The 20818-nt window shown below is 32.2% G+C and overlaps 1 protein-coding gene across 15 annotated transcripts in view; it reads right to left on the bottom strand.

The window, feature by feature from the left end:
• Positions 1-20818, bottom strand: part of GPHN (gephyrin) — a 623627-nt gene that overhangs the window by 320553 nt on the left and 282256 nt on the right. For all 15 annotated transcript variants that reach the window (XM_060294925.1, XM_030855270.2, XM_060294927.1 and 12 more), the window contains one exon: positions 2330-2424. In XM_060294925.1, coding sequence (XP_060150908.1) covers positions 2330-2424 — 95 coding nt within the window. The remainder of the gene's footprint in view (positions 1-2329; positions 2425-20818) is intronic.

The raw sequence follows: 20818 nt of genomic DNA, 5'->3' as shown, positions 1-20818 counted from the left end.
CTTGATGCATTACTTAACCTTGAAAAAAAATTCTATTACAGCTAGGATGAAACACTGAGTTATCAATAGGAACCATAACAAGAAACATTTTTTTGAGTACCTACTATGTGTCAGAAATTGTTTTGGGGCTGAGGATATAAAATGAATAAGATAAAGCTGCTGTTCTTAATACAAATTTGGATTTTATACAAATTAGGTAAAACAGACAAGAAAGTAAATAATTACAATATAGCACGTGTTATAATATAAGCATGTACAAAGCCCCAAGTACATACAAGGTAAAAATGCTAAACAAAGGAAGCATCAATCTAATCATGGCTGTTTAACATTTTTTTTAAACGTTTTGAAAAGCACCAAAAAATAAACATTAAGGGAAATAGTCCACAATTCCCTTTTCCATAGCTCATGCCAACTACTATCTCTTGTTTCAAATTTGTAAATAAACTCTCAGTTCAATAGGTAATGAACATAAAGAAAAGCCAGAAGAATCTGACTGTGTATACCATGTGTATATAGAATCTGCTTGTGTATACTATGCTGTGTACACTTTAGTTTTCAAAGCCTTCAGCCTAAAGATGATGGACTTATTTCAAAATACTTAAAATCAGCTCTTGCTAACTTATTTCCCATTCACTCAGCAGTCTACTGCTCAGTAATTATGTGGATTCAGAAGGGAGAGGAGAAATTAATCCAGAAAAATCTTTCAATAAGGCAAAAGTGTTATTTTTATATTAGATCAAGAAAGCTATATTCAATTTAAAGAGTTACCTTAGCAGTTGTAAGGAACAAGTTCTCCAGATAAACTGGGGATCCTGAAGGTAAGGACCATTTCTTACTTTTCTTTCCATACTTACATCCCTAATGGTTAATGCAAGGCCTGGCAAATAGAGTATTATTATGTCTGTTGAATTAGATTTTTATTATAAAATAATTAACAAGAGGTAACGTTTAATTCTTTCTTGACTATATTCCTTGAATGCCAAGAAAGAGTTCTTTTATGTTCAAAGACTACTACTTAATTCCATAGAGAAAAGAGACCAAATGTGACCTTTGATCTCCTACAGTCAGGTAATATAAGTAAGGGTTAAAAAAAGAACAGCATAGGGCTTCCCTGGTGCCGCAGTGGTTGACAGTCTGCCTGCCGATACAGGGGACACGGGTTCGTGCCCCGGTCCGGGAAGATACCACATGCCACGGAGCGGCTGGCCCTGTGAGCCATGGCCGCTGAGGCTGCGCAAAAAAAAAAAAAAAAAAAAAAAAGAACAGCATAAAAGAATCAATGTGAGTTCATTAAAGACCAGCATGGACTTTTAAATTCAAAATCTCTATCAAGCTACTTTAGTTCTTTTTTTGCTCTTATTAAAATGAAATGTTATAATATAGTATTTGTAACAGGAAAGAAAATACAGTTAACTAATGACCCATTCACATTTCCCTGTAGCTGTGCTTCAAGTGGCTGACATTTATGGCATACAAACTTAGTCTAAGTAACAGAAAGAGCATTATAACTCATATTCTATGCATTCAATAGATATATTTACTTTTATATTCATATTGCACACAGGATCAATAAATGGCTATAAATAATGATTGTGAAACCCTGCAATTATAAAGTTGCTGTATATTTTCTAGATTGCTCTGAAATCAACTGTATTAATCAATGGTCATTAAATCAACAGATTCTCACTAAGTTGATATTTCTGTCTTTAACGTAAGTGATGTATGTTGTTCTCATTAAAGGGGATTTTAATCTAAGAATTGCTAAAATAATAACAAATAAGTAACTAAACCATCAAATTGAGGATGGATGTCACCATCTAGGTCAACAAAGGCATAGTTTTAAATACACTAATTTAATATACTAGTAATATATTATTGATTGAGCTTCTTTTCATGACCACACATCAACATGCCTATTTATAAACTGACTTGTAAAAACTTATTAAAAAAGACTCTACTTCTTAGTTTTACTAAATTAGTATTTAATGACAACTAAGGGAAATTAATTGATGATTATAATCACACAAAAAAAGAATATTTTACATCTTAATAAACTGGACTCTTCTTGGGGTTATAATTGATAACTTTTAGCAGTAATACAGTATTTTCTAAAAGTTTCAACACTATGCAAAAACAAACAAACAAAAAAAGAACTTGAAAGAAACTGTGGCCAATATTTAACTAGACAGGATACTGAGACTCATAACTCTGGGAAATAAGGGGGGCAAAATTAAGTGGTATGACTGGAGTTTCTTAGGTTTATCAGTCTATTGTAGTGATTAGTGGTATGGAATTAATTTTCTTTGCAACATGTTGGTGACTTTCTTACCTAGAGAGCATGCCCAGAGGTGTAACATTAAGTGATCCCATCAGCATTGCCAGGGCCATCCCTGGCGCTTCCCGTTCTATTACTTCTTTTGTGGCCTGTAATTAAAGATTAAATAGCAGACTGAGTGAAATTAACCAAAAATAAGGAAGGCAGAGTAGTAAAATTAACTTAATTATAAATCATGCTATCTATAAACCATACTTAGTAGTTCTCCAAATATTTTTTTAAGGCACCAAGACTCAATTCTTTGGGACCACTGAATAAAAGCTGAGGACCAGAACATCAAGGGAGCTTTTACATTAGCAGACCTTTCTTATCCCTTACAATTCAGAAGTATTTAATAGAAATTTCATCTTGCCTAATAACCTGTATTTTAAAATTAAGCCTCAGATTGCTATAAGAGCTCAATAGATTTTCACAGAATAAAAAATCTGGGTAGTTTTCTTTGTCTATTACTCTTGAAATAATTAGTCCGTAAAAACCCAAGATCACCTTGTATCTCTCCTAGCTCTATGATTTTATGATATAATAAATGGAACTCAAGAAATCATCGAGTCAACTTTCCCCATAAATTGGGTAGAAGAAAAACTCTAGATTTACCATTTCCATATCTTTGATATAAATGAACTGATTGTTTTTAAAAAAGAATTAATGAAGTGATAGGCTTTAACTATATAATAGAACTTTTAAGATAGGGCATTCTTAAGACAAGTGTGGTTAAACCTCGAATAAGGTACTGAAGGAGGCAAGAAAATTTCATTTTCTAAAGGTCAATGAAAATAGGCATATATTTATCATAATGTGATGGTAAAGATATGTTTTAGGCTAAAGTTGGGAGTGAAACACATGATTTAATCCATTTCTAATCCTCTTTCTACATATGTAGCAGGTTACAATAACTGGGAGCAACACAGGAAGAAAGCTTGCAAAATAAAGTATTACAGTAAGTAAGAAGCAAGACAAAATAAAAAGTAAGTTATGGAAAAATATAGTGAAAGATTGATAGTTCAATATTTCATTAGAAGTCGAGTGATCGTCCTAAGTAAAAATCACTGTTCTAGGCAAAATTTAGGTTGGTAAATATCTCATCTAGCCTAATAACCTAAACTTTAAAATGAAGCCTCAGATTGTTATAATAGCTCAATAGATTTTCATAGAGTAAGAAATCTGGGCAGAGCAGTTAAAATGCACCAAGTATGTGTTACATGCCAGTTGATGTTATAAATAAACTTTTAAGATGCATATAAATTAGTTAATCCCTTATAATTATATAGAATAAAGGATTACTGGAATTGATGTAATCTACTGGTTCACTGAATCCCAGCATAATGCAATATTGAACAATGTCAGAAATTTTAAAGGAAAATTAACACTACCATAAAGCTTTTCAATAAAACCTGCTTTAAAAATAAGGGGCCAACAGGAAGGAGAAAAGGACATACTTAAATTCTAAGTTTGGGAGCTAACTACTTTCATTAAAATATCAATATATAGCTGAAAATTGTTGAGCTAGTGTTATATATAATCTATCCCATGTTTTCCAAATTTAATAAATCCGGTATGATTTTGAGGTCTCCTGAGAAGAAACACTATTTCCATGTTAAAATTGCTTCACTGAAGTTTACAACTTCTTCTTAGGGACCTTAAAATCTTAGAGCCCTAAAAATCAACAAAGGGATGTTACTGAGAACAATCTTAAAACAGCTCTTTGTATAGGGTTAATATTTATTTCATTATCTGTTTGAAAAAGTCACCTAAGCAATGCATGACATTTAATGAATTTGAGGGTCCACATAAAGATGATATACTCCAAAGTATAGTAGCACATGTTATTTAAGGACAAAGGAAGAAAATATCAACAGAGAAGTGACAGAGGAAATCTTTCACTTACATACTTCAAAGCACAGCATTTATCCATCCATACAACAAATACTTATTAAGCACCTACTATGTACTAGGTGGTATTCTATGCAATGATGTTGCAGTAGTGAGTAAAACTTGTAAGAGTGTGCAAACTCACTGTTATCTAGTACATGAAAAACTCAATTGACAAATTACATATGAGAATTACCTAAAAGAAATGTAATTCATTCATTTTTCGAGATCCTCTAAAATATACCATCGGATTTGGCCAGACCACAGTGATCTACCTGAAAAGGCTCATCCACTTTTAAAAGAACTGTTTTACTGGACTTTGCTTTTATGGTATGCAGGTGGATACAATTAAATGGCTCAGTGAAACTCATATTTATTTTAGCGAGTATTTGAGAACATTGCTCACCACACTGTACTGAGGTCCTCTTTAGGAGGACCTGTAGGAGAAATTTCCTCTTACGTATTACAACTAGGAATGGGGTACACTTCTGTGATACCAGTTTGTCTTTAAAATTATGATGACTGTGAATCAAGTTACCGTTGAGAAGAGAGACTAATTTATGAATATTTTTTAGTAGGCTTACTGAATACAACCCAATTTCATCTTATTTTTCCTTGCCCTATTTTCCATATTTATCTTATTAAAAGTTCTGTTATATTTTATGTATTTGGCTAAACCATCTTAAATACTTTTTAGGGTATTAGTAAATATATGGATAATAGATGGATGAATGAATGTATGTATTCTTACACAGGGGTCTTCATCTTTTTCCAAACATAATTTAGGGAGGACAGTTAATTCTTTCTGAAGACTTTCTAGACAATGTTGGCCTATAGACATAAATCTTGTACAGCATAGAACATAAGAGGAAAATATATATTGTGGTGATGCCACTACAAGGCATTGGTGTTGACAGGGGTGAGTGAGGAGGGAGACCCTCTCCAGGACTAGACACAAAGCAACCCTTTTGCTATATATTCCTAAATAATGCACAAATATAGTCTTTCTTACATCTATAACAAATACATCTTTTCCATAAAACATCAGAACCATTCTATTTACTTTTTATTTTCTCTTCTTCTGTTTGGTGTAGCAAAAAGATCACCATCTGTGAAGTCAGACAATACCACCATACAATTAAGGTCTGGAGAGTAAGGACCGGATCTGTTGAAGCACCTACCATAGTGTCCAACATACAGAACGTGCACTCAATAAATATTTGTTGAATAAAGGAGTGAATAAATGAACCCATATAGGCTTGAAACCCGGCTTTGTCACTTAGTAGCTCTGTGAATTAGAACAAAATATTTAATCTCTCTGAGCTTCAGTGTATTTATGAATAAAATGGAGCTAATAATAAAGCATACCGACATTTTATGAGAATTAAATGATGTAAGTAAATCACCTAGCATAGAGTAGGTATTCAATACATGTCAATTTTCTCTATGCCTCTGCTTTCCAATTGTTACATCCTTGCAGTTTTGATTATACCAGTTAAAGAAGAGAAATAATACAAAAATCCAGAAACCAAACCTAGAAACAGTGGTTGAGAACCAAAGATGAGGGGAAAGAGAACAGAGAGCAAGAACCTAAATGTAAGAACATTGACAAGTTGGGGGCAGGAAGAATACTGAAATAATGGTATCTAAAGGGAAGAAACAGCCAAACGAGATGGAAATTGGAAGATGGACAGGAGGGCAAGAGCTGGGTGAAAACATCTGTAAACTGTAAATGGAGAGGCTCAACTAGAAGGCAAAGAGCAAGAGAATAAAAGTTAGTTTAGAATAAAATGAGAAAAAACTATCTGTCGAACTTACTAGAAAATCCAAACAGAAGAGTAGTTTTAACAAATGTAGCTTTATTCCTTCAATCATATACATTAGGATGACAAGCACAGATAAATGAAGGTTATCAGTACTTGTTAACAAGTAGATAACAAGCAATCATTATCAATGGACTATTCATAATCAATGGCAAAAAAAGATGCCATTAAAAGTTTGAAATCCTTTTTTCTTAATTAGTTTCATTCCGTTTCCCACATTTTTTAAATAAATTATTAAATTTGATTACCAACTTCTGTTTTTCCTTGAGCAATAGTAGAAATTTGTATTCTTACTTCAGATATAACCTTTTTTGGACTAGTAGTTTCCAAAATAATGAGGTTTAATTGGATTTAGCTATACTCTTTAAATAAGACATTTTATTTTTAACTTCTAAATACTTTCTAAACTTTGAAGGTTGCAATCTCCTACGCAAAATCACTTATTGTGATTTTTTCTTTTACCCTTGACACTTTGAAGATAACATGAAAGTCAGAAAGATGCTTCAAAGACTACTCAAGTTGCAAAAAAGGGTGTCATAAACAATGATTCTATAGTCCAGGGAAATTGTCAATGAAGTTCAAGTCCATTTTTAACCTTCATAGGAAAAATTACCTTAAAAAACATTATTGCTAAAAGTCAATGATATTTAAGTATGCACAGGACACACAATAGTTAAATGTAAATGTGCAGAAATTTCTTGTATGCATGGTGGTGGTGAAAAATCACTTAGTATACTGCTTTTACTTATGTTTATAGACATATTTTTATTAACAGGTATAATTTATGCATTAATATTTACATGCTTGTTACTTGACCATGTAGATTTAATACAATTTCCTCCTAACAACTACTACAGTGCCCTCTGCTGATTAAATAATCTTAAATAACAAAGACTATCTTTGAAACAGTATCTAATGGGTACTAATAACCTTGTTAAGCTATCAAGGTGGGATATGATTACAGCAGTGGTTCTCAAACTTTAGTGTGCATCAGGATCTCCTAGAAACCTTGTTAAATGCTGATTGCTGGGCATACCCAGAGATTTTGATCCAGAATGTCTGGCTAGGGTCTCAAATTTTGCATATCTAACAAGTTTCCAGGTTATGCTTGTGATGCTGGTCAGAGGACTACACTTTGAAAAACAGACTGCAGATAGAAGGAATGAGGTAGATTCATGATAATGTACACAACTTGTTCTAATATTCATAATCACCTTATAATCAACTTTGTAAAATAGATTGAAATAAATGTGAGGATCCTTCATCAGAGCAAAATATAGACCTAGTGAGGAGATAAATTAGGTAAAAATAGGCAGTTTAATACCAGCCAATCAAACTTTCCTGACTCTATCCATTAACGTCAGCCAAATACATTTTCTTGACTCAAACACATAAATTTTATTTTACACTTTAATAAAAGGTTATAATAAACAATTCAGATCTTGTCTCTATATGTATCCTATGGTACAGAGAAGCTATCTTTAATATATTTTTTTCTCAGGACTATACATGATGAATAAAATTTACATAGATGACTAACTCATAGGGATGTTCAAGGAACACCAGCTATAAATTTACTCTTTTCTCTCCTCATTTAAGAAGCAGAGCAGAGTGGAAGTAAGAGTCGCAGTATTATAAGGGCAGTCTTTAATTTATTCCACTTGATTAAAAACATTCATATACAGATTTTGTTAATTTTATATTACTAATTACAAACACCTTTCAACTAATCATGTCATTGTATCGTAACAGTGTGACTAAGTGGTTAAAAACTACTGCTACAAAGAAGAAGCTGCAACTAAGTAATGAAAATAGTTATTCCAGTTTAATTTGAGAGTTATGAATGCACTGGTAATGTATTTCTCTTCCTTGGAGCTTTAGCCTTCTTAAATATTTACATCTTTTTCCACTCTTGGAAGAAGCAGAAAGCTTTTCAAAATGGAGATACTCCATTTTGTTTTTCAGTTAAAGTGGTACAGTATTTAAGTAAGATCTGGTTATAATGAAAGATCAAAGGAGACAGTATAATTATAGAGAAAGAAACAAAAAAATAAAAATAAAAATTTAAGTACTCCAGGCAATTTCATCGTCCATTCCATTCAACGAACATGTACTCTGCAGTGAGCATGAGATGTTGAGTGAAGAGTCTACTGTTTCCATTGTTCATCTCAACCCTTATTAAATAACCAAGTTGAGTATATGTATAGCAGTGAGTACTCCAAAGTTTTATAATTTCTTTACCCAGTGAGTACTTTTTCATATTATTTTCCTCATTTATCTAAATATTGGTAGTCAAATTATCAAACAAAAAATCAGGGAACTCAAATGAGTGAATTATTTTTTATAAGAGATTCTCACAAGAATAGCACTTATCTTTATAGTCTACTTATAAATTGTACTATTTTATATCTCATTCCAGGAAAAGGGAGAAAATAGTGGTATTTCTATGGATTATTAGCATTTTTATATATGCATTACACTTTTATTCATTTTTGGCACTATGTGAAAAATAATAAAGTTCTCCTTTATTGTAGATTGTTGGTTACATGTCCTTTAAGCTATAGAGAAGAAAATGTTATTCATTCATGTTCTTCAAAAGTTGATATACAGATATGGAAGTATATCCTGTTCTCAAATCTGAAGAAAGATGAAGTAGAAAGATGATCCAATTTGAAATTGTACTGAAAGGCTGTTGTCTGCTCAGTTAACTGGTGAATGTATAACCCAGCTTCTTTACTCCAGCTACTTTGGAATTTTGTTTTTTAAATGTAGTTAGTGGTGTATAATATAAGTAGAAACATAAGAGCTACCTAAAAAAATCTATACATTGGATTTCCACTCTATTGATGGTCACACATAATTACTTGGTTTACTAAAAGCAGTGTAAGTTTTTAATGTTCATATAACAACATAATTTAAGCCATTCTTAAACATCTTAATTGAGAATAAAGGAAATAAGCTCCTACTTTAGACTTATAAATACTATTTGCAAATGACTCACTGCCAATTGATTTTAGAAAATCTAAAACTTTGCTCTTTTGCCTTAAGATACAATAATTCTCACTGGTGGCCTCTTTAGGAAGTATCCACATTAGAAACACGTAATTATCACATCTGCAGTTCTCTTGCGACAAAACTAGATTCTCACCAAAACAGACACATGTGAAAAAGTGAGAGGAAGAAATAGGTGAGGTAAAGGAAACAGAGTGAGTGGAAGAACTGCTAAGAAAAGAGAAAAACCAAAAACAGCTCATTCTTATTTTAAATATTATTATAAGGTGTTGCATTTTGTCTTCTCATACCACCCTCAGTTTTAAAATTACAGGCCAACTGGGAAAGATGGAAATGAGTACAGTACTTCCTAAAAGCAAAGAAATGCAATATTGCTGTTGTCTTGCGATAAGCTTAACTTAGTAGAAGTTTCAATAGTAAAGATGAGAGAAAAATCCATACACATTAAGTATTTGGAGGCTATGACATGCTGTAGCTTGAATTAAATAACTTGTTCTCTTACGGTTTTGCTCATCTAAAGATGGATTTTAAAGCTACTAACCTCTCACTTTATGATCAGGCTTTTTATTCGTCATCTATAACCTAATAGTCCTTCATTATTCACATATTAAATAAATATAAGCTTTTGTTCTTATGCCTCCAGAAATTTATCCATCTCTCAGTTTCCCATTTGTAAAAAGGGGTAATAATATTTGTTATCCATCTTATAAAACTAAATTGTTAACACTATAAAGCAATTTTAGTTAACTAAAAGGATGTCATATTTATAATGCTAGTATGATAACATTATATATAACATAAATTTATAATGTTGTGAAAAAGCTCTTATTTCTCTTATTGCACTGGAGAGCTAAACATGAATACTATTATTTAGCAACATAATTTAATAATAGGAGAAATATTCACATCAGAATGTTTTATTTATGGAGCATTTCTTACAAAACATCTATAGATATTCTGTGTTTAAACACAACATATTCCTATATTACATAATACAGAGGAGACATATTTTATTATCTTTTTGTAAGTGAAGAAATAGACACACTAATAAATTCTATGAATAATGCAAAGCCACACAGTAAATCAATAAAACTTAGGCCTGTAGACTCCAATTCTGAAATTAATCCATTAAATCTATTATATGTTTTCAGTTTACAAGGTATTACACCCTATTCAGACATAGGAAGGATCTTTGTACTTTGCTTAAATGCGACAGAACATAAAAATGCTCAGTATCATTCCTAACACGTAGTAAGTGCTTAACAAATGTTGAATACTATGATTTGTACTAAAACAAAAGTCTAAAGTCACTTATGTCATACAAGTTGCTGTAATGGACTACAGTCAAAGCAACTGTGAAAACTGAATAGTTCTACCAGAAGCAGTACAGAATAGAAGTTATGGGTACGTTTGTTTTTGAATGTGTGTGAATTACCAGATGTCTGAAGATTGCAATATGCTAGCAATAATCTTGAAAACTTAATGAAGATTTATCAAGAAACAGCAGTTTTGGAGATGCCAATGACCAGGAATATAGCCTTGGACATTACCATAATACCTCCAAAGTAAACTGGGAAAAGAAAATGAGAAGATTGTAAATATATTTTGAAGAAAAATAACTAACAGCACCTCCTGCATTTATGCTTTCACCTAAGTCCAATAGAAAACAGCTACGTAATTACATACGTAAGCAAAGATGAAAAAATATAAGCAAGTATCCATAACTACTTATGGTAAATAAATTGTTCAAATTGGTAAGCCAAATAAGTTTATATAATTTTTAAAATTTCCATAACAACCATACATTACAAATTAAGGCTGTGAAAACAACATCAGCCTGACAAGTCAGAATGGACTTGGACCCAGGATGTTGTAAAATAGGGGAACGCAAAGAGGCAACGTTTGACTCAAGTTAATGCTCTGCTGCTCATGCTAAACAGAGGGGTCTTATCATAATCACTTAAAATCAACAACATTATACTTTATAGTAGAAAAATCTACTTTGCAAGAGTCTCTCAAAAAAAAGAATGAAAAATAACTCAGTGAGTTACAATCTGGAAGACATATAAAAGCAAGAACACATTATTTATTAAATAAAATTGATATAAGTCAGATGAAAGAAAATCTGTACCTTTATCATAATGGAAGAAAAATCTCTTAACAAGGACTTAAAATAATGAGAGGCCCAATTTTTAAAAACTATTCTAAAGAGTTGCAGCTATCCTTCGCCAATGAAAAAGGTACAACTGTAGGAATGCAAAAAAGATAAAAAAACTTCTTAAAAAGTTAAATAACAGCTCTTATATACACTCTAATTTGAAAGATAAAAGAAATATTTTATTCTATAATTATGAGATTCTTCCATGGAATCGTAACTTACATATTTGTGTGTGTGTGTGTGTGTATACCCTTGTGTATACACACACCAAATATATTTTTTTGGTATGGAACTTAGAGCTGATATCTTAGAATCAGGATCTATAATTTAAGCTCTGAAGATCACAAACTCTTTTCAGAACATCCAGACTATGATGCTTAGAATAAGGCAGTTCACTATCCAAATAAAGCCTATGTTGCCTTCAAGTCTGAGATTTAGAAGTCAGAATAGAGTCCATCCTTGAACAAAACAATTACACTTCATAAAACTGAGGATAATGTATATGTGTGTGTACACACAAGTACATGTCTTAGAACTGGAGTTGAGTTCTTTAGGTTAGGGCTATAAGCAACTGAATAGTTGACTTTATTACGGCAGCTGGTAGGAATGGGGAAGAAGAAATTGGTTCTATCTACCACCACTAAACAAATCCCATCACCTAGTCAGAATGAGTAGAAATGACCATTTCTACTAACACGCAAACAACATACACAAGAATATACACACACACTCCTGAGGCTGCTCATTTACAACACTGCCTCTTTCAATGCTACCTTGATGTTCATTTTAGCCCAATTATATGCTTTACCCCTAACTGTACCCTTAATTGTACCCCTAAGTGTAGCTCAGCATATGGTAGGCCCAAACCAAATACACAAGAATCAACAAAGGATATAAAAAATTCAGGTTTATAAAACAAACCTGAAAGATTTGGTAACCAGATAGGTAATTATGAAAAGAGTTAACTCAGATCTTCTTTTCACATAATAAAAATTAAGTATCCAAGAGTAGAAGGTGCCCAAAGTAGGAACATTAACTGGGGCAGATGGAAGTTGACATTTTGCTCAATCAATACTGTAATAGGAAGGGCAGACGTCTATACCTAACCAAGTTTGTCTCTAGAGAAAGGAAAGAAAACAAAGAAATAGGTGGGGATGTGGAGAGTGGCAACATTAGATTCTGTCGTGTCCTGGTTTCCCAGAGGAGTCTTTGTTTTTTCCTTCTTTTTCTTTTTTGAACACAAGTTTCCCAGAAGTTATCAGACTTTTTAGAATTTTCTGTGAATAATTTTCAGATACCACCACTTCTGCAAATTCTCTATTTTTTAAAAGCTTCTTATGTTACAACATGATGGGTGCACTTAAGGAATATTCTTAATCTTTCTGACCTGTCTCTGATCTCTAGGAGCAATGACAAGAAAACATCAAAGAGAAACAGCAGTTGTTTAAACTTGGAAGGAATCATTAAAAAAGAATGAAATTATAGTATTAATTTCCAGCATCTCAAAATAAATGTGGCCTAAATCAATCAGGGAAAATGTAGATTTACTCTTAAAATTATTTATTAAAATGGAGGGTAGGTCTGAGTTGTTCTTGTGTCATTGGCAGAGGTAGGTTAGGAAGCTAAATAAATAGTAATTAATAGAAATCCAAAACATTAAAGACTATTTAAAGCAGTAAAGACTATTTAAAGCAAGGGACACACTCCTGGGCATATTTAAAGCAATAAAGACTAGTTAAATCAAGGGACACACTGCTGGGCATATATCCGGAAAAGACAAAAACTCTAATTTGAAGAGATACATGCACCCCAATGTTCATGGCAGCACTATTTACAATAGCCAAGACATGGAAGCAACCTAAATGTCCATCTACAGAGGAATGGATAAAGATGTGGTATGTGTGTGTGTGCATAATGAAATATTAATCTGCCATAAAAAAGAATGAAACATGATAGACCTAGAGATTATCATAGTAAGTAAATCAGATAAATACAAATATCACGATATCACACACGTTGGAATCTAAAAAAAAATGATACAAATGAACTTATTTACAAAACAGAAATAGATTCACAGACATATTGATAGAAAACAAACTTATGGTTACCAAAGGAGAAAGGGCGAGGAATAAATTAGGAATCTGGGATTAACAGATACACACTACTATATATAAAATAAATAAACAACAAGGACCTATTGTATGGCACAGGGAGCTATAGTCAGTATCTTGTAATAACCTATAAAGGAAAGGAATTTGAAAAAGAATAGATATATATATCTGTAAGTATAACTGAATCACTTTGCTGTACACCCGAAACATTGTAAATCAACTATACTTCAATAAAAAATACAAAAAAAATAAAGCAAGAGACAAATGATATGATATGACACAATCATTATCATAATTGAAAAGTAACCTCAAAATTACTTACATGCTACTTCATAGAAATATGAGACACTATATTGTTTTCAATCTAATATGATATATTCTGGGCATAAATCTTTACAGATAAAGGGAAACTGCTTTTGGTTAACTATGGATAACTTTGACATGAGTCTCAAAAATCAGTGAGTTTTCAATGCTGGCATATTAAGATCATTCTATGGATTGCTCTCAAGATTTTTCAAAGTTTACCAATTAAATAAAACAGTAAAATTATTATAAGTGAGAAGCAAAATTACAATGTGGGAGAAGCATAGCTTTTAATATATTATTTTTACTATTTAAAATATACTATTTTTATTACATGATGGAAGAGTTTTATTTATTTTTTAGGGATATCAAATAAGACACAGGATATCCATTTAAATTTGAATTTCATATAAATAGTGAATAATTTTTAGCTTAAGTACTCCCTAAATATTGAATGGGCATATGTATGCTAAAAACATACCTATTTATCTGAAATTCAGATTTAACTGGGAGTCCTGTATTTCTTTCCTTCCTTTCTTCCTTTCTTTTTTCCTCCCTCTCTTCCTTCATTTCTTCCTTCCTTCTTCCCTCCCTCCCTCCCTTACTGTTTTATTAAAGTACAGTTGATGTACAATATTATATAAGTTACAGGTGTATAATAGAGCAATTCACAATTTTTAAAAGTTATACTCCATTTATAGTTATTATAAAAGTTGGTTATATTCCCTGTATGGTACAATGCGTCCTTGTAGCTTATTTTTTATACATAATAGTTTGTACCTCTTAGTCCCCTACTCCTATTTTGCCCCTTCCTCCTCCGCCCTCCCCATTGGTAACCACTAGTTTGTTCTCTATATCTCTGAGTCTGCTTCTTTTTTGTTATATTCACTAGTGTGCTGTATTTTTTACATTCCCTATATAAGTAATAACATGATGGAAGATTTTTAAAAATTGTTCCTCAAAACATCAAAGTGAGAAGGCAGGTAGCAGTAGAAAAATAGAAAGTATTAAATATTATATTAGGAAGAGAAAATAATACAATATTTAGATATTTAATTCAGTTGTGAAATATAACTGTTTCATTTTAATATTAGTAAAGAAAGTCAAACATGATTACTAAGTTTGAAGCATCTAAGATATCTTCATTCAGGAAAACATTTTGTAACTTTTAATACACACCACAAATGTAACAGGTACATGGTATCCTATGTAATAGGTACATGGTATCCTATGATAATATTGTTGTCCTGACCTAATGAATATGGTCTAACTGCTCTCTATCCAAAATTTCAGAACAAGTTTTTGTAGTATATGTGAACCTCAAAATAAACACTTCACACATGTATGCCACAAAATGAAACCCTGTACAAAATAATTTCCAATATAACTTCTTTAATACTTTTAAGATATTATTCTATGATCTATTTTATTCCAATGTTGTTTAAAAGCCTGCTGTCATTCCTATATAAGTGATCTGTCCTTTCTCTCTGACAACTTTTAAAATCTTCTCAGTTATTTTGGTTCTAAAGTTTTACTTTTATGTGTTTAGGCATCAATTTATTTTAATTATCCTTCTTGAGATACACTATTCCTTTAGGATCAGTGGATTCATGTTTTTCCATCAGTTCTGTAAAATTTACAGCCATCATCCCTTTAATCATTGCCTTTCCTCCATTCTCTTCTTTTGGGGCTTTGATATAATAATATATCTTGGACCTACTCATTTCATTCTCCATAACCTATGTCTCTCTTTTTTCCATTACATCATCACTCTATGTAATTGTTTCCAAATGAGGTAATTTCCTCAGGTACATAATTCAGTATGCTAATTCTCTCTTCTACTGGTCCAATCTGCTGTTTTCTCTGTTCTTATACTTAAAGTTTTTAACTTATGTTTTCTTATTGCTAAGAGTCCCATTTTCTCCCCATTTGCTCATTCATAAATGATGGCCTCTTGTTATGTTTTCACCTTTTAAGTATTGGGTTGGCCAAAAAGTTCCTTCGGCTTTAAAGTAAAACTAAAAAGACACATTTTCATTTTCACCAAGAACTTTATTGAACAATGTTCTCACTGTTTTGTTCCACTACCTTCTGCCATTTTTCAGGCAACTTCATAATTCCATATTCCTCAAACTTTTTATCTTCTTTGAGCAAAGAACTTTTCCAGGCACCTCTTACAGTCTTCCAGGGAATTGAAATTTTTTTCATTAACAGAATTTTCTAAAGACCGAAATAAATGGAAATCTGAAGGTCCAATGTCTGGTGAATACGGCAGATGAATCAGAACTTCCCAGCCAAGCTGTAACAGTTTTTGCCTGGTCGTCAAAGAACATGTGGTCTTGTGTTATCCTGATGGAAGATTATGTGTTTTCTGTTGACTAATTCTGGAAGCTTTTCATCCAGTGCTACTTTCAGTTGGTCTAATTGGGAGCAGTACCTGTTGGAATTAATCATTTGGTTTTCCAGAAGGAGCTCATAATAGAGGACTCCCTTCCAATCCCACCATACACACAACATCACCTTCTTTGGATGAAGATCGGTCTTTGGTGTGGTTGGTAGTGGTTCAGTTCGCTTGCCCCATGATCTCTTCTATTCCACATTATTGTGCAGTATTCACCTTTCATCGCCCATCACAATTTGTTTTCAAAACAGAATGTTTTTGTTACGTTTAAGCAGAGAATCGCATGTGGAAATATGGTCAAGAAGGTTTTTTTTTCCCTTAACTTATGTGGAACGCAAACATCAAAGCGATTAACACAACCAAGTTGGTGGAAATTATTTTCAGCGCTTGATCTGGATATTTTGAGTATGTTGGCTATCTCCCAAGTGGGGTATAATGATTGTTCTCAATTAATGTCTCGATTTGATTGCTATCAACTTCAACTGGTCTACCCGACTGTGGAGCATCGTCCAGTGAGAAATCTCCAGCAGTAAACTTTGCAAACCTCTTCTGACAACTTCCATCAGTCACAGCATCTTCTCCATACACTGCACAAATCTTTTTTTTGCGTTTCAGTTGCGTTTTTACTTTTCTTGAAATAATAAAACATAATATGCCAAAAATGTTGTTTTTCTTCCATCTTCAATATTAAAATGGCTACACAAAAATTTACCAATTTTGATTTTTTTTAATTTTATGCACGCTGATATGACAGCTGTCACAATACAATCCAACAAAACTGTTTCGAACGAATTTAAAGACAACTAAGCACTACTAGAGCCATCTTATGGAAAAAATTGAACTAACCTTTTGGCCAACCCAATATGTCTTTGTTCTTCTGGATATTTCATCATACACTACTTAACCTTGGATTGTCAGGGACAGTTTGATATACTTCTGTTGTGTCTGCATCCTTTGTGGTTTAGTATTTGTCCTAAACAAAATTTTCCAAATATGGATAATAAATGATAATGCTCACCTAATTCTTCTCTGTATTTTGTATTTGACAGTTCTAGCAGTCATCTTTTCAGTCCATCTATTGATTAATGGTTTTGCTGCCTTACTTGTGCTTGGTGAGTTTTGGTAGTACATTCATTACTTGATTTTAATCTGTTGGAGTATGGCTGACCGAAAGTGGGGAAAACTTCCTACAGAGAAAATTTATTTCTGCTTCTACCTTTAATCAGAGGACACCACTGACCAGTTCCACTTCAGCCTCCCACAAGTGTCTCATAGTCTCAGGGATCCCAGGCTGAGCTTTACACATTGCTGCTTGTCTAAGTTTAAGTGTCTTACCAGCAGTGCTGCGATGGTCATCTGTCCTCAGAGCATCTCCTTCTCCCTCTCCCAAGTCCTGGCTTCCTACATTTCTGGCTCTTGCTCCCTGCTCCTTGGTCTCATGGTATTTTGGGGCAAGAGTGAATGTAAAGACTGACAGTATATGTCCTTTAACAGGGTATGCCTCATAGGGTATGTCCTTTTACTGGGTCAAATTTTTCTACAGAGGGAAGGTTTTTCAAAGTTCCAAATCAACAATTATTCCAGGCCATATAATTTTCGTAAAATGCTTTATTCTCCTATAAAATGAATGTCTTTTATATCATCATTACATTGAGGTTTTTGATGCACTGCACACTGCCCTACAAGAAGATGCTAACAATTTATATGCCAAACAACAATGCTCTTTTCATCTAAACCCTGCCAATTCCAGGCAATCTCAGTTTTAAATAGTTATTTAACTGATGTGTACAAAGAAACAGAATATTTTAAAAATTTACATTTCTTACCAGTTATGAGTACATATTTAAAAGCAACGTGCTTCTTTCCCCTTGCAAATGGCCTGTATATATCCTTTGCCTGCTATTCTACTCATTGCCATGTTATTCCTATTTAATATTTAGAAAACTTAATATATTGAAAATATTAAACCTTTGGCAGTTAAATCTATTGCAAATATTAATTTTAAGTTGACATTTGTTACAATTTTTGTTGCTTAGTTGCTTAGTAAAATTTGTTACTTAGTTGACATTTCCATTAAGAGGTTTTAAATGCTTATACAGGGGTTCTATCATTATTTTTATTATATTTTCTGGGTTTCATGTCTCACCTAGAAAGGTTTCTTTTACCTAGAGATAAAAATAACATCTTAATTTTTAAATCATAAGTTTGCAGTTTTTAATATTTAATGTCTGTAGTTTAATTCTGTGTTGCATGATCAGTCTTCTCCACCAAAATGGATAGCCAATTTTCTCAACACCTTTTATTGAATGACCGACCCTTCTTTCCTCCAATGTCTTGATGTATCATATATATATAATACTAAATTCCAATTTTATACATAGGTATGTTAATGAAATATCATTTGGTTGCATTTCTTTCTGAGTTTATTTTCCTGTCATTGCTGTGCCTTTATATTTTATTGTTTTACTTGAAAAAAATCACTAGTTATTTTCATACCTTTGCTATTTTAAAATGAAATTTAGAATCAACTTTGTTGATTTAGAATCAATTTCTCCTCCAAAATTCCAGTGGGAATTATATCACATGTATTAATCAAGTTAAGGTAAATTGATAAGTTACACAAAAAATATTTTCACAAAAATATTTGCATCTAAGAATATCGCATGACTTCCTAATCATTCAAGCTATATTTTACGTCCTTTAATAAAGTTTTCTTTTTTCAGGTCTGTCAAATGGCTTAAGTTTATTCTTAGGTATTATGAAGTTTCCTTTTTTCTGCTATTGCAAATGAAATCTTTCCAAACTTTTTTCTAGTGGGTTGTTTCTAATTTAAGTAATATTAGCATATAGATGTTTATAAAATAAAATACTCATATTCAGCTGCCATCCTGAACTCTTCTTGCTTCTAATACCTTTTCAGCTGATTCTTTTGGGTCTTCTAGGTGAACAATCACATCCATAAATAAAGGGCTTACAGCTTTAAAAAAATTCATGTTAGAGTTCTTCATTTTAAAAACATTAATAAGCAGTGTGCTCTGTTATCAAAAGCTAATTGCACTCATTCTCTAGGTCACAAAGAGACAACTGACTTTACTATCTCAGATAGCAGTCAATGCATCTTTGAAGTGATGCTATTAGGGGTGACTACGGGGAACTTTCTGACTCACTGCCTTTATTCTCTTTAGGGATGCATACACAAACAAAATTAAAACACAGTAATATTCCTACCTAGAGATAACTGGGAACTCTATTAATTCCACTTCAGACAATTTCCTTCTTATTCACAGAGATGCAATATTTTAACCCCTTTCTTCCTTTCCTTTCTCAACTTGTGCTTTTAGTACACACACACACACACAAACACACACACACTTATCTCTTATTTTTTCTTCCTGAACTGCAAACCACCTTATTCATGACTAAATGTACAAATTTAGTAAATAAAAATAAAAATAGCAAAATTCTGAAACAACAAAAAGGAAGACATAAGTTTTAGATTAAAATTAAAACAAATAAAGGGCCAATGCCATTAACCTTCATCTAAACTGTTAACAATTTTCCTACATATTCTCCATAAAGATTCCCATCAATTTATTCATTTTCAATTAATGACATCTGTTTTTTCTACAAGTTTGAACACTATAGATACATTTGAATGTTATTTTGAATTCAATTTTAATTACTAACATTTAATTCTATTATTTTTCTTTGCACATATTTTGTATGTCAGGAACACACAAAGTCTTTTGAAAGGTGGCTCAGAAAACTACTCTCTGCAACCTCCATACCTCGTTTGTCAAAAAGTGTTATAAATTCTATCTTGAGAGTAATCTACCCTTTCTACCCGCATCTGCATTTAGGTTCTCAGCATCTTTTATTTGAATATTCCAATAACATCCTAATTGGTGTTGTAGCTAAGTTCACTCCCATTCAACCCATTCTCTATTCTGCTGCCAAAGTAGTCTCTCTAAAATGCAAATCTCATTAAATTCATTGCTGTTTAACATCTTTAAAAATATATATATATCTTCATTTCCTACTAGAAAGAATCCAAATGCCTTTTTTTTTTTATGACACAGAGAGCCTTCATCATTTGACTCTACCCCTCTCCAGGCTCTTTCTTGCCACTGCCTCCTCAAAACCCATTCTGCAGGCCGACTGACCTACTGGCAGACTTATGATTTCAGCCATTGTGCCTTTATTGTAGAATTAATCAATTCTTTATACAATGGTATATTTATACAATGGCATATTTATACAATGGTAATGAGAATCAACAAACAACTACATGTAACAGTATAAATCAATTTTACAAATATAATGTTGAGCAAAAGAATCCAGACACAAAAGATTACATACTACTATACACTTTCAATTATATAATGGTTAGTACAAACCCAAAAAATCTATGATGCTAAAAGTCAGAACTGTAGTTACTCTCACGGGTTGGGCTGTGAGGAAAAGGGGGCACAAGAGGGTCTTCTGGGACACTGATAATATTCTCGTTTCTTACACATTGTAAATCAACTATATTTCAATTAAAAAAAGAAGAGATTAAGAAACAAAAAAAATTATTCTGGTTTCTTGATCTGGATGCTGGTTACATGGGTATGTTCATTTTCTGAAAATCCATTAAATTGTAACTATACTATTTGTACACTTTATGTAAATTTAAGTAAAAGGTAAAATAAGAACAATAGTTCTAGTATCACTTTTTTGAAAATTTCCCTATGTCCCTCAGATAAACTTTATCTTACATATATACCAATATTATATTGGTGATCATGTTACCTTTTATATATCCAA

The sequence above is a fragment of the Globicephala melas genome, chromosome 2 (assembly GCF_963455315.2).
Source record: "Globicephala melas chromosome 2, mGloMel1.2, whole genome shotgun sequence".
Lineage (NCBI taxonomy): Eukaryota > Metazoa > Chordata > Mammalia > Artiodactyla > Delphinidae > Globicephala > Globicephala melas.
The sequence above is the reverse complement of the archived record's forward strand: the minus strand, read 5'-3'. Positions and strand labels throughout refer to the sequence as shown.